Below are 15426 nucleotides of genomic sequence, written 5' to 3' on the forward strand. Positions count from 1 at the left end.
CTTTATCTAAAGCCATTTTTAGAATAACATCACAAGTTTTTTTTCCCTCTCTGTAATTTAACTTCATTGTATACACTTTGATACCTAAAATAGTCTTTTTTTTCTCTATTCTTTTCATTATTCTTTTCTGCTAGCCCCTGAAATCTTTATTGGCATACTCAGAGACAAGTTTGCTTGTCATTCCTTTTTTTTTTTCCTTAAGTGTAGAGACTCCTTTATGCTATAACCTCAGAATAGTTTTTTCTTAGTAATCTGTTATTGAAAGTGTTCCATGATATGCTTTCTCTTCTCCATCGCAGTTGGAGCCACTAATTCTCGCCATGTGCAAGTGTAGGTTTCTTCATGTCCTAAGTCAATAAGGAAACCTTGGTCCTCAAGGAATATTTATTATGCATGTATCAGGCACTGTTTTAGGCATTTGGGCTACTGTGTAAAGAACACATTTCCCCTGCACAGAGATTATATTCTTTTTTATTCTTCTAAGATTTTATTTATTTGTGAGAGAGAGTGAGAGCGTGCACGAGTGAGTACAAGCAGTGAGAGCAGCAGGCAGAGGGAGAAGCAGACTCCCTGCCGAGCAAGAAGCCCGATGTGGGACTCGATCCAGGACCCTCGAAGGTGGACGCTTAACCATCTGAGACACCCAGGTGTCCCAAAGAGGTGCCGTTTTTAACTGGGTTGTAAGGAAGTCTCTCTGAGGTAGCATATGAGCAGAGATTTGAACAAAGTAAGGGAATGGGCCAAGGGCATTTCTGAGAGAAAAGGCATTGCTGAAGGAGAGAGCTTGAGTATGTTTGCCTACCCTTCTGACTCTTAGGACCCCTGTACCCCAACCCCCGACTGCTGTGTGGACTACAGTGATCAAAACCAGTAAGCTGCCAGTGTGGACCCCTCTACCCCTAGTATCCCGATTCGATTCCCCTGATGTTGGTTCCAGGGCTTTCATACCCTCCTGTTCACCCTGTTGCTGAAAGAGGGATTCCCACCGTATGGTTATGGCAGTGCCTTAACACACATCACTGGACAGATGAACTACGCCGCAGCTTATTAATTACATGAACTCACATCCGAGAGGAAGAGGACACCGCGTGCCATGCAGGGCCATGTCGGGGTTGCACTGAGGAGGAGAGTGAACGACCAGGGGCAGTGGGAGGTGGGCTTCGTAGTATCAAGAGAGTGGGGCTCCCACGGAAGAGTGTGGTGGCCTTGTTTTCATCATTTGGAGGGCTGGCAGTATTGAGCTTCAGGTCTTAGACCACAGTCTGAGCAGAATAATTTGTTTCCCGGAAGTACTCTGATCTCAGTGGCATCATGAGAGTTCTCAGAGAAGATCTGATCCCTTGATTAAGATAGGAACTTAGATTTCTGAAAATAATAATGACTTAAAGAAACAATGTTTTAAGTGAACATGGAAGATGGTAATCCAGTTTTTTTTTAAGAACCATAATTCTTTAGCAAGGAACTTTTGTTTGTTTAAAAACAAATTTAAGGATATGACAGTATAAATTCTACGGAGTTACTAGGAAGTCTAGTGAAATACAGCATCTCTGCTAGCTACGTGAGTTATTCTGAGAATACTGGTTTTGTTTTGTTTTGTTTTTTACCACATCTTGTTAGGAACAGACAAGATACTCCAAGACCCAGTTTGTTATTTTAACAGAGAAAGCCAACTTCTTGTTTTATCTTAATAAATATTCTATATTAATGGATTTATAAGCTCACCCTTTTTAATCTTATGAATAAGTAATAAAAAATGAGCCAGTTATATCAAAAAGACAAAATAACAAGTGTTGGCAAGCATGTAGAAAAGAGGGAACACTCATACCCTGTTGTAAGAATGTAAATTGGTGCAGTCACTGGAAAACAGTAAGGAGGTTCCTCAAAAAACTGAAAATAGAAATACTGTACGATCCAGCAGTTCCACTGGTATTTAGCCAAAGAAAATGAAAATATCAATTTGTAGAGATCTAATGCATCCCTGTTTATTGTAGCATCATTTAGAATAGCCAACATATGGAAGTGTGTGTGTTAATAGGTGATTGGGTAAAGAAGATGCAGTGTATGTATACGGTGGAATATTACTTGCCCATAAAAAGTGAACCATTGCCATTTGTGACAACATGGGTAGATCTGGAGGGTTTTATGATAAGTGAAATAAGTCAGAGAAAGACAAATACCATATGATTCCACTTTTATGTGGAATCTAAAAAACAAATGAATAAAACCCAGAAACTTATAAAATTGAAGAGACTCATAGGTAGAGGAGACTGTTGGTTACGAGAGTGGGGAGGGGTGGAGATGGGGCAGGCAAACAGGTGAAGAGGATTGAGGGTACAAACTTAGTGACAAGTCATGAGATGTAAAGCACCAGGTAGAGAGTCACTAATATTGTGGTCACTTTGTGTGGTGACAGTTGATGACTTACTGTGGAGATCGTTTCATAATATTTAACAGTGTTGAATGGATATGATGTATATGTGAAACTAAGAGGATATTGTATGTCAGTTATAGTTCAATTAAAAAGAAGAACAAACTGAACCAGCTTTGGCAACATTTTAATATTTCATTGCATATTTTTAGACTATTTGTAGTTATACTGTCCCAACACAAGTAAACTTTCCTTTCCACAAACCTGTAGCTTTCAGTATTCCTTGAATATTGGGTTTTAGCCTTCTTAATCCTCTCCCACATGCTGGAACAACCCAGATACTTGACCTCAAGTACAAAACTAATCTTTTCCCATTAATAAGCAAAACACATCCCATTACCTTGCCTACCTGGTTACACTTCTGTGCCACGATTGTTTCTAAGTGTAGTCTCACTCCCCTTTTTCATAATTTTTAAAAATATTTTATTTATTTATTTGACAAAGAGAAAGCACAACCAGGGGAGCAACAGGCAGGGGGAGAGAGAGAAGCAGAATCCCACTGACTAAAGAATCTGACATGAGGCTCCATCCCACGACCCTAGGACCATGACCTGAGCCAAAGGCAGACTCTTAAGCGACTCAGCCACCCAGGCACCACCCCATTATTTACAATTTAACCAAAGTAACTAACCTCTGTTTCACAGAGAGTCAGATAACTTGAGGGATTGTCATATATAAGTGTTTTAACAAACCGTCAAAGCTCACAGGCAAACATAACACACATATCCTTTCTCTGCCTTCTTAGACTAGCAAAAATAGTCACCACATAAGATATAAAAGTTTAAATTCTATATATTTTAAAACTACACATAATTACCAATGTTTCAGTATTTTATTTTATTTAGAAATTATTCAAGGATTCAAAGATTATCCATTAGTTAATTCAATATGATACTAGTCCAATTCCTAAAGTTAACTTTTGGAAATTATGTTTACTCTAACATACCACAGAATATAATTACCATTGATATAGAAAAACTTGTCAGGAATATAATTCATTTACGTTTTCCTTAATTTTAACATTATATGGAAGTAATATTAGCTTGATATCAGATCTGTTTAAGAAGTTCCAATGTAATTAGTGTCTTCATGAGAAAACCAATCCAAATTTTACTTAAGAAAATAAACATTTGCTTATATCACATTCTACAGTGATTAAATCCACACAAAGTTGTTTTTACACCAAAATTATCACCAGTCTGATTTGTTCACTTTGATTACTTAAATTTGGATTTTTTTATGTAGATGCCTCTGACCTATCAGTTTCTGTGAGAAGGATTTTTTTCTTTTTTTCTTTTTTCTTCACCACATTGAACATAATACAGTACTCCTTTAATAAAAAACAGAAATGTTGACATTTTATACATTTTAAAGATTTTGTTTATTTATTTGACAGAGAGAGAGATCACAAGTAGGCAGAGAGGCAGGCAGAGGGAGAGTGGGAAGCAGGCTCCCTGCTGAGCAGAGAGCCGGATGTGGGGCTTGATCCCAGGACCCTGAGATCATGACCTGAGCCGAAGGCAGAGGCTTAAACCACTGAGCCACCCAGGCTCCCCAACATTTTATACATTTTAAAGCATTAGGAAAACAATCGTGCATTGTTGCATTTTTGTAGTTTCGGTGCGAAAGTCCTGCAGATAAAGTGAGACATATTAATCACAAGAAATGAAGGCAGTCCGCCCGCAGGAACCACATCAAGAGCTGGAACTCTTACAGTGTAATTCAGAATCAGCTGGAGGCTTCTTAAAACATTGATTCGATTCTTGGGCTTAACTCCCAAGGTGTCTAAGTCAGTTGGTAGTTCTCTGGAATGAGAACTAGCATTTCTAGTGAGTCCCCAGGAAACACTGAGGGTGAAGGTCCAGGGATGAAACTCTTAGGTTTTCTAGGAAATAAGAGGTTGCCTTCTTGCCATAGGGCTGTAGACATGTAGACTTCAAGGGATAGAGGCTTGGTCTCTAACTGACATCCCTGAGTCTCTCTCTAATGATCAAAGCAGACAAATAAATAAAGAACAATAAGGCTACCATATTGAACATACTGTACATTCACTTTTTTTGGTCCTGAGAATTCATAGGTTTTATATTCCTTCATATTATATATTTATAATATAAAGAAACCTTATGTTTATGTAATATGTGTATTTTTATATTTTTTTCCTTTATATCACATTTTTGTAAGTCATACTAGTATCTGCAAACCAATAAAAAGAGCCCTTTTATTTTAAGAAAATTATATATAACTTGTTAAGACCCTTTTCTGGGTAGAAAAATGTTTCAAAATCACAAAAGGAGGGGTTTGTACTGTCAAGTACAAACACAGAGAGCTTGTGGCTTCAGGTCTACAGGTTCAGGTCCAGGTTAAAGGAGGCACAGAACACACACATTCACTGATCTAGGTCTCCAAAGGGCTTTTCTTCTTTCTAATAGAAGCCAGACATTCTTCTGCAAACGAAAAGACTAATACACCAGATTTTTTTTTGCCATGTCATTCCGAAAGGCAAGAGGTCACCATCATCCTGTGATAGGGCATAACATTTGGCTGTGTACAAACCAGAATCAAAACCAAATATAGCCAGGAACCAGAAACAAAAGTAAAAATACAAAGTACAAAGTCAGGAAAACAGAAACAGTAGAGAAAAACAAACTCTGAAGATAAAGTCCTGTAGCTACTTGCCGTTCACTATGGGAGCCAAAAAACAGTGCCTGGGAGGTACATTTTTTAATTGGTTCAGGAAGATGTATCTACTTGAACAACTTGTTACTCCAGAATTGCCAAAGTCTTAATTTTCAAAAGAGTTAAAAACAAAGATTCTCAATAAAATGCAGTGAGTAACAGCTTCCTGGTGGTAAGGCCAGTTACGCTCTTTTTGACAGTATTTATTACAGGGACACAGACTCAAATATTCCAGGGGGCCAGGTAAACAATATAAATAAGGAACACAAGCATTTACATTATCTAGAAAGCGGTGGGCGTGTAACAAACATACTTGAGGCCACATACTTTGTCTAAAGGTGGCAACCATTGAAAATGTTGGCAAACTGTCACCTTGTGGGAATTCTTGCTTATCCCCGTCTTTTATATTTTTTTGACAGAAGCTATTAACATGGATTTTAATGTGAATCTTCCCGTTTTAAAGTGTTGGTAACTAATTCAGTTAAAAAAACAAAAAACCCTGTATGAGCCAAACAAAATTTATTTTCAGGCCAAAAATGGCCCAAGGGCCATCACTTTGCGACCTCTGCAGTAGATGCTACTTATGTAACATTATAGCAAAAGAAGAGTTTAACCAAAAGTTGTGTTTTTGTTGGAAAGAAGGTTTTAAAAGATTTCTTTTTAAATTGTATACTTTCAGTTTTTTTTTATAAGAGTGACAAAACAGTATGCCCACCGCATATTTAACACGTATTTCCATTTTAAGTTCCATTTTTTGGTCCATTAAAAATACAGTTATTCACTTTCTGGAGATCTATGTCACAACAATGAATATTGTTACTACTGAACTATACGTTTAAACATGGTTAAGATGGAAATTTTTATGTTGTTTTTCTTTTTTAAAGATTTTATGTATTTATTTGACAGAGAGATCACAAGTAGGCAGAGAGGGCGGGGGGAAGCAGGCTCCCCGCTGAGCAGAGAGCCCGATGCGGGGCTCAATCCCAGGACCCTTGGATCATGACCTGAGCCAAAGGCAGAGGCTTTAACCCACTGAGCCACCCAGGTGCCCCATAAAATTATGGGTTTTACCATATATTGCCACACACACGTATTATTGAATGTTTAGTGAATTGATTCAAATTAAATTAATTCATTTTAAACTGTCTTTGTAGGGCAGTATTGAATATTACAGGGTGGGATGGGGGGGAAGCCTGGAGACAAGGAGATACTTAGACCGCTAGAGCAGCCTTGTTGAAAGAACGTGAGAACTCGTTCAGGGAACTAAATTTACTAATGGGAGTGGTGATCAATTTGAGAGACATTTCCGGAGCTGATCTGGGAGAATTAGATGAAAAACTGAATATGGGACTTGAGGAGATAATAAAAAAGATGAAGGTTTCTTTCTTAGTAACAGATTATACCAATAATTAAGATTAAGAAAAACAGATTCAAGGGAAGTTAGTTCCTTTTTAGACAAGCCATGGTGATTTCAGGACTTGAAGGAAATCGAGAGGTCACCAAGTGCAACCACCTCATTTTACAGATGTGGAAGTCAAGGCCCCAAGAGGTGAGGTGATACCTTTGATGTCGCAGTTTAAATCAGAAGCAGGACTTTACATGTTCTAGACTCGAAGTTCCCCTTTCCTCCGCACACACGGTGTGTGTTCTGACACGGGCTTCCTCCGGTTCCGGGTGAGCGTGTGCTGGTGCCCTCCCCAGGCTGCCGCCGTGGGTGAGTGAGGGGGGCCTGCACAGCTCCTCGGGGGACCGGGCACCACGCCCTGCCTCTTGCTCTCTGAACTGCGGTTGGGCCCCTTCTCCTCTTCGTAGGCTTCCTTCAGCTTGAGCTGCTTGGAGGACCTGTGAATGGAAGTGGTTTGTAGCCCTCGGCAGTCTCCTGCCTGCAGGTCGGTGTAATCCTGTCAGACTCGTAGGAGTTCAGAGGCGAGGCGGGGGCTGCAGATGGAGATTTGTGAGGCAAGGACCATTTCCTGACACACTGTAAGGAATTACGGATGTATAAGTATATAATAGCTAAAGGGTTTCAACTTTATCTTACTAGAGGACCTCAAGCCCAGCTATACGTAGGAATCAGTAGGTCCCTGGGGGAGGACTGAAGTGTGTGTGTGTGTGTGTGTGTGTGTGTATAATATGTATATTTTAAGATTTTATTTGGTTTATTAGCACGAGCAGGAGGAGCTGCAGGCAGGCTGCGGGTGGAGAGCTCGATGTGGGGCCCTATCCCAGGACCCTGAGATCATGACCTGAGCCAAAGGCAGACACTTAACTGAGCCACCCAGGCACCCCCAAAGTATGTTTTTTTTAAAGTTCCAGAGGTTTCATATGCACAGCTAAGAATGCTATAAGCAATGAAAAGTTATAGAAGGATTCGAAGCAAGAAAGTGAGATAATCAAATGACTGTTTTAAAAAGTTTCTAGGGACACTTGGGTGGCTCAGTCGGTTAAGCGTCTGCATTCGGCTCAGGTTCTGATTCCAGGGTCCTGGGATCGTGTCCTGTGTCGGGCTCCTTGCTCAGCGGGCAGCCTGCTTCTCCCTCTGCCTGTTGCTGCCCCTGCTTGTGCTTGCTTGCTCTCTCTGTCTGTCCCTCTGACAAATAAATAAAATTTTTAAAAATAAAAATAAGTAGGAGGTAATGCTAAGGGCTCCGGAGTGGCTCAGTCAGTTGGGCATCAGACTCTTGATCTCAGCGCGGGTCATGATCTCAGGGTCATGAGTTTAAGCCCCATGTTGGGCTCCACGCTGGGGTGGAGGCTACTTAAAAAATAAAATGAAATTTAAAAAGATAATTCTAGCTTAAATGGGTGGTAAGAGAGACTTGCAAAAGTCCAGGCAAGAGATGATAATTTTTAATGACAATATATTTCACGAGTTAATTTTCCATAATAATTCTCTATCTTGTAGCATATGTTTCTGGGTGTGTGTAAAAATTCACTGTCATCTCCAAAAGGTGCATCTTTTGGGTTTTTTGTTCTTAATACTACTCTTTTTAACTATTTCACTAGGACAGATTCCCAGCAGCAATTCTATCGAGTCAAAGGAAATGAGTAGTGTTGGCTCCTGGTTATGTATTATAATGGTTATAATCAATTTACAGTGTTACTCTCCACATGGTGGGCCAAATAGGAACTTTGGAATCATTTGTAAGATTCAAAAAAGAAAAATTATTGGGATTTTGATAAGAATAATTTTATTTTGAAATTATCAGAACAGTGTTTATATCATGCTTATGCTATTTTATATGATTTTACTGAATATTTAATAACTAAATTTATTTTTAACAGATTGATGAACTCCCAGAGGGAGCTGTGAAGCCCCCAGCAAACAAGTATCCTATCTTCTTTTTTGGCACCCATGAAACGTAAGTCAACAAAACAACTTAAAGCTTCAGCAGCTCTAATTTGGCTCTACTAGACTACGATGTTTGTACCTGTTCTATGACATTTTATATGTTATTAAAAGGATCACAATTATATAAAATTACCAAGCTTAATAATGTAGTTTTCTTTTTTTTTTTTTTAAGATTTTATTTATTTGACAGAGATCACAAGTAGGCAGAGAGGCAGGCAGAGAGAGAGGGGGAAGCAGGCTCCCTGCTGAGCAGAGAGCCCGATGTGGGGCTCGATCCCAGGACCCTGGGATCATGACCTGAGCTGAAGGCAGAGGCTTAACCCACTGAGCCACCCAGGTGCCCCAATAATGTATTTTTCTTAATGTGAAGATTTTTCATTGATTTTGCTTTCGAATGTTATTTCTGTGTAAATGTTGGATATCACCCAGAATCTCCTTTAGGACACTTAAGTTCTAGGGTATCTCCTTACCACTAGCAGTAAATTTCTTCTGTTGCTCTTGTACATTTCCTTTTAGAGAAACTTCATCCATTTATATATCATACAACAAAGTTATGTTGTTTCAGGCTCTTTCATTTTGTTGAACCCTGAAGCGAACATACCACCTTAATAAGGTTTTTAAATTGCATTGGTTAGAATACAGGCTAAACTGCTAAATAAAGGAACCTGAAAATGCAGTGTCTCAAATAATACAGAAAATTCTTTCTCTGAAACAATTCAGAGATAGGCAGGTAGATGGAGGTGAGTAGACTACTGCTGTGCTCCAGGGACCCAGGTTCCTTCTGTCACATTGTCCTGTCATTGCCTGGAGTGTTGCTCCTGTCTGCTTACTTAAAAGCAAACAAACGAAACGGGGCTTAGCAGCATCTGTGCATCTTACAGGTAGAGGGAAGGGGAGAAGAGAGAACATGAAGAACAGGTAACTTCTTTGTAAGGAAATGACAAGGAAGTTGCATATATCACATACACTTGCATTCAGTGCAGTGGCACAGACTGGGTCATGTGGCCACATTGCTGTCAGGAATTGGGAAATCACCCGCCAGCTGGGTAACTCTCAGTGGGGAAACAGTTGGAAGGAGTAATCCATTAATAAAAAGAAAGAAGACAGTAGATACTAGGAGACGGTTGGCAGTCTTGACACAGTGGAAATGTTTGTGGTCCGTCAGAGCAAGGACATAATAGAGTAGGAACCACGGATGTGGGGGAAAGCGAAACACTGTCTCTTACAGTCTTCAGGTTCAGGGCCCTCCCTTGTGTTCATTTGAAGTAGTAGAGCCAGGCTCGAACTTCTTAGCTTGCGGTCTCTGCCACTCTGACATCTTCATTCTGACCTGGAAAGAGCTAGCCACTGGGCGCCTGGGTGGCTCAGCTGGTTGAGCATCTGACTTGATTTCAGCTCGGTCATGATCTCAGGGTCGAGAGATCGAGCCCTGCCCCAGGCCCTATGCTCGCCATGGAGTCTGCTAGAGATTCTCTCTCTCCATCTCCCTCTGTCCCTCCCCGAACTCATGCTCCTTCTCTCTCTCTCAATAAAAATAAATAAAATCTTTTAAAAAATTAAAACAAAAATTTAAAAAAGAGAGCTAGCCAGGGGACAGAAGGCCCTTAAGACATATTTATTTCTTGGCTTCATGTGAGACATGAAAGTTGGTTTTATTTTCTTTTGTTTTTAATCTAAAAAACACTGTGTAGGGGCGCCTGGTGGCTCAGTCGTTAGGCGTCTGCCTTCGGCTCAGGTCATGATCTCAGGGTCCTGGGATCGAGCCCCACATCGGGCTCCCTGCTCAGTGGGGACATGCTTCCTCCTCTTTCTCTGTCTGCCTCTCTGCCTACTTGTGATCTCTGTGTGTCAAATAAATAAATAAAATCTTAAAAAAAAAGACACTGTGTACATACTATGCACCATTACCATGTTTTCTTCCATAGAGATTGCTAGAAAGCTTAAAGATTAATGTTTAACCTATAATAAGTGCAAAGGGCTTTATGATACATATTTTTCTATTTGCTCCATTCCTGTCTCCAGTTTACATCTATACCATTACTGTGCTTTTTCTCTAGGACCTATTTCCAAATGATTGGATTGTATCCCTGGGACCAGGCAGGCTTTAATAAAAAAGATTATCACATTTCCACTATATAGGACAAATCAACCATTTACTGATATTATGTGGTCACTTGTATTTACTTAGTAAACATTTTCTAGGCATTCCTTAATGCACTGTAGAACTAAAGAGCTTGCCACCTGGTATATTGCTGGTGAATGTAATAGGATCATTCCAGTGAACAGTGTGAAGGGTTTCACAGCGCTGTTTTTTACAGCATCCTTAATGGAAGCCAGTGGCATCGTTCCAGGCCTCAGTTCAGTGAACGTGGTTCTGCTACCAAGGAGAAGTATCACACAGTCCATATGTGAGTTTTTTGCTGGTGTGATCATCCAGAGGTAGATTTTTAAACGTCTAGAGGAAAATGAACTTCACAAAACCAGCCGTGAGTTCAAGTTTCAGCAGAGTGTGTATTAGTATTAGGTGCCCCGAGCCTGAGACTGTACGCCCGGCACTTAGCCAGTGTTCAGCCTCTCTGCGGAGGCGGAGATCATGTGGGGGCGGCTTACTCCTGTGGGCACAGTGCCCAGCACAGTGCCTGGCCAATGGTCAGTGTTTAAAGTAATCGTTGATGGGCGAAATTAAATTAAAATGACATAAAGGAAAGGGGGAAAAGTATAGGAAATGTGAGGCACTTCATAAGAAAGCTGTGTGCTGGTCAGCCAGAGGAGCACCCCCAAGCGGACTGGAGGTTTCCTCAGAACATCGCCTTGAAATTATTCTGGTGCCCAGACAGACAGGTCGTCGAAGCCCCCACTCTCCTCCATGTAATAGCCCCGCAGGTTTAGTTCGGACACTTCTCAAGGTAGCCTTAGCCTGGAGGGAAACCATCTACAGAGCACAGAGCTGTGAACGGTTTTGTTTCCTGGCCCACGCTTGAAGACTTGTGAAACATGCGGGGCCGCTGACCAGTTGGGAGAAAATTTGATGTGCAGAATCATCTTTCTATAATCTAGGGGAAAACAAGGTTGTGTGTCAAAAATACGTTGTTATAGGACAGTTCCTGCAGGGCTCTTGTTTCTGGCCGCAGCTGCGATGGCCACTGGAACCGTGAGCCCTGCCTCAGAAAAGCCCAGGCAAGCTCTGCTTAGCAGCGGCAGCTCATGGGCCCTCAGCAGCCTCGCCCACAGCCGATTCCTACACGCGGAGTCCGTTGCTGGAGGAAGGTCAAAACCATAGTCTAATTAGGCCTGACAAACTTACCAGAAAGTCAGAAGGACATACCTAAAGTCCATTTCTTTTCTCATGTTCCATTTGTCACACAAGACCGTGACGACTTTGATTAAAATGTCCAGTAACCTAATAAGTTATGTCTGGATTCAACGAGATAGAATCATGTTGACCGAGCAATTAAAGGTCAGGGGAGTCTTGGTGGTTGGGGTCAGAAAGCTTCCCCAGATATTTTTGTCAAATTTAAGTTTTTTATCAGCTAGGCAATGAGGAAACCAGTACTAAGAGCCAGTCAGAAAATGGAGTGTGTGTGTGTGTGTGTGTGTGTACACATACATACATACATACATATACATATATATGTATGTATAAAATATATGTATTTTGGTGGGAAACAAAGTTTGTTGAGCACTGGCAGCAAGCGGTAGTACAAAGCTCCTGAAGAGGGAGGGGACCCAAGAAGACGGCCCAGAAAATGGAATTGACAAAGACCGACAGTGCACTGTTACCTCAGCTCTCAGAGCTTTGATATTTCCAGCTCAGACCTTTCCTCTGAGTTCCAGAATCACGTCTCCGGCTGCCTACTTGACCTCCTCACTTGGATGTCAAACCAGGGTTTCAAACTTAACATCTCAAACTGAGCTTTTCACCTTCAAGTCTTGTTCTCTCAAAAATCCTTCAGTTCGGTAAATGCCACTCTGTTCTCATTTCCCAGCCTGACACCTTGGAGACAGCCTCACCTCCTTCCTTTCTCTCACATGGCATCTCCAGCCCAGTAACAGTCACGTCGGCTCTTTCTTGAGCACGAGTTCAGAATCCAGCAGCCCCTCGCCCACTGCACCCTGCACACCCTGGCCCGAGTCACTGTCATCACTCCGGGGGGCTGATGGGTCCCCCTGCTTCTACCCTAGTGCCCACTTCTTTGGTCTCTTTTCAGCTCAGCAGCCTATTGATCCTATTAAAACACAGATCGTCACGTGTTTTCTCAGACCTTTCATGGTTGCTTATCTGACTCTGAGCCTCGATAGCGGCCTTCAAGGCCCCACATACTCTGTACCCCCAGCCGGTCCCCTCTCGGACCTCCTCTCACCCTGCTCTCACTCTAGTCACGCCAGCCTCTTCGTTTCCTCAGTACAGTAGGCACTCCCACCTCGGGGCCTGTCGTACCCACTCTTCCTTAAATGTGCCCCTGTCCCAAGAACACTGCCCGGCCTGCTTCCTCACCTCCGGGGCCAGGGAGGCCTTCCGCGATCCGTGTATCTGAAGCGACCACATGGCACCCCCAGCCTTGCCATCCCCCTTCTCTGCATTCTTTATGTTGGCACACAGTACTGTGCTTTCTGCTCTCTGTGTCTGTCCAAACCCTGCTCGCCCTCCTGGCACATGTACTCCATGAGGGCAGAGGTTCTCATCCCTTTGTCCCCGTGGAATCCACAGCACGGCAGCAGTGCCTGACCCTTCACGGGTGTTCGGTCAGGTCTGTCGGACAGAAGGGTCTCTGAATCTCAGTTTGAAATGTAAGCTTCTTGGGTGTCCGCCAGGATGTGGGCCTCTCCCGTCTCATTCACCAGCTTGATATGTTGTAGGTGATACTGAAGACTCTGGTCTGAATGCTCAGATCTCTTAGCTGGCCCCAGGATTTATTCGAACTCATTTTCTTTTTCTGGTTATGATTAAATTAGGATAAAGCTTAAGGGGCGCCTGGGTGACTCAGTGGGTTAAAACCTCTGCTTTCAACTTGGGTCATGACCCCAGGATCCTCATCAGGGAGCCTGCTTCCTCCTCTCTCTGCCACATCTATGCCTACTTGTGATCTCTGTCTGTCAAATAAATTAATTTTTTAAAAAAGCTTAAATTGCATAACATTCTATGTTTGCTACATCTGACTTTTTTCTTGTTTATGCCTCATTAATCACTGAAATGATTTTTTAATTTATCGAAATAATAGTGAATAAATATAGTAATGTGATACATAGAGTTAAAGTCACTTTTTAAAACCAGTGTTTGTATTTTTACTATAAATCTCACAAAACCCTTATCTATGGAAGATTAACATAAATAAGTCTTAGTTTAAGGTGATGATATAAGTGGTCAGCATTTGGACATCTTTAAAACTACATGTGTTTTAAAAGTTTTAAAACAAAAAATAAATGCTAATTTAAAAGTAAAATCCAAGTTACATGGTCTAGAGTTGCTGGCTTATATAGCCGGCCATTTTTTTCTGCCTAGAAGTATATTTATAAACTTTTTAAGATTGTATTTATTAGAGAGAGAGCAAGAGTAGGAGCCGGGGGTGGGGAGCGCCAGAGAGAGGGGGGCGGGGGAGGAAGCAGACTCCCTGCTGAGTGTATGAGCCCAATACGGGGCTGCATCCCAGGACTCTGAGATCATGACCTGAGCCGAAGTCAGACACTTAACTGACTGAGCCACCGAGGTGCCTTATATATTTATATATTTATATGTAATCTGTTTTATGATATGTGCCCAACTCAGAGGTTTATGTATACTTTTAATTTGTTTATTAAAATATACTGTGACACCTTAGTTGGTACTGATATTAAAAATAGCTTGTATTTGAAGGTCAAAGTAGCAATTTTATTTCTGATCTATCTCTGCAGTGCATTTTTAGGTCCGAAAGACCTTTTTCCATATAAGGAATACAAAGACAAGTTTGGAAAGTCAAACAAGCGGAAAGGATTTAATGAAGGATTGTGGGAAATAGAGAATAACCCAGGAGTGAAGTTTACTGGGTACCAGGTAATGATTTGCTTCATTGTTAGATCTCATTTCTTTGGTTTTTAACTCTCTTTGGGGTCTTTCTTACATGTCCTTTGTACTGGTAGTTACCTTCCATCTATTTGAAATCAGAATTCTTTTTAGCTCCAGTAACGTTTTGGATTAAATATAATTCTGTTACCCAAGAGGGTTCAAGTCAAGTGGTCACGGAAAAATTGAAGTTGACAGTCCTTTATTTTGAAAATCTTAAGAGTAAGCTGAACCTTTTCAGGTTAAAATAGAACGATTCTTTTCACAGTCTGTATTCTTTACTATTTTTTTCAAAAATGTAATTAGCCAATATCTTGCTATTTCTTAGGCAATTCAGCAGCAGAGCTCCTCAGAAACTGAGGGAGAAGGTGGGAACACTGCAGATGCAAGCAGTGAGGAGGAAGGCGACAGAGTAGAAGAAGATGGAAAAGGCAAAAGAAAGAATGAAAAAGCAGGCTCAAAACGGAAAAAGTCCTACACTTCAAAGGTGACTGAGAGCCTTTTCCATTGTTATTAGTGTTACGTGCATATTCTGTAAGGTTTTAGATGACTCTTAATTCATTCCTTGGGCGCAGGGAAGTATCCTAGCTCTGGGGACCTCTGCCTCCAGAGACAGTAAGATAGCCAAGGGGAATAGGACAGGTAACCTTAGACGTGAGGGCATCTTCAGGGCTGATCTGGCACTGAAAATACCGCTTCTCAGTTAGAGAAGGACTGTTCTTTTGTCGAGGGTTCAAGAGTAGGTGTGCCTCCTCTAGGAACCTCCAAATGAACTTGGAAGAATTTAGGAGTATAGGAGACCCGGTACCATTCACAACAAGTCTATGTAAAGAGAAAGATCTACTCCTAACCTGTCTTTCTGCTTTAAAGACTCTGCAAATAATAAATATAAATTAAGAGGGGCTCTGAAGGCAGTGAGTGGGAAGAGCATGT

At 41.4% G+C, this 15426-nt stretch overlaps 1 protein-coding gene across 1 annotated transcript in view; it reads left to right on the forward strand.

The window, feature by feature from the left end:
- Positions 1-15426, forward strand: part of HDGFL3 (HDGF like 3) — a 75431-nt gene that overhangs the window by 40908 nt on the left and 19097 nt on the right. Inside the window, exons 2-4 of the mRNA XM_080809281.1 lie at positions 8390-8466; positions 14346-14484; positions 14822-14980. Coding sequence (XP_080665407.1) covers positions 8390-8466; positions 14346-14484; positions 14822-14980 — 375 coding nt within the window. The remainder of the gene's footprint in view (positions 1-8389; positions 8467-14345; positions 14485-14821; positions 14981-15426) is intronic.

Source organism: Martes martes, assembly GCF_963455335.1.
Source record: "Martes martes genome assembly, chromosome: 7".
Lineage (NCBI taxonomy): Eukaryota > Metazoa > Chordata > Mammalia > Carnivora > Mustelidae > Martes > Martes martes.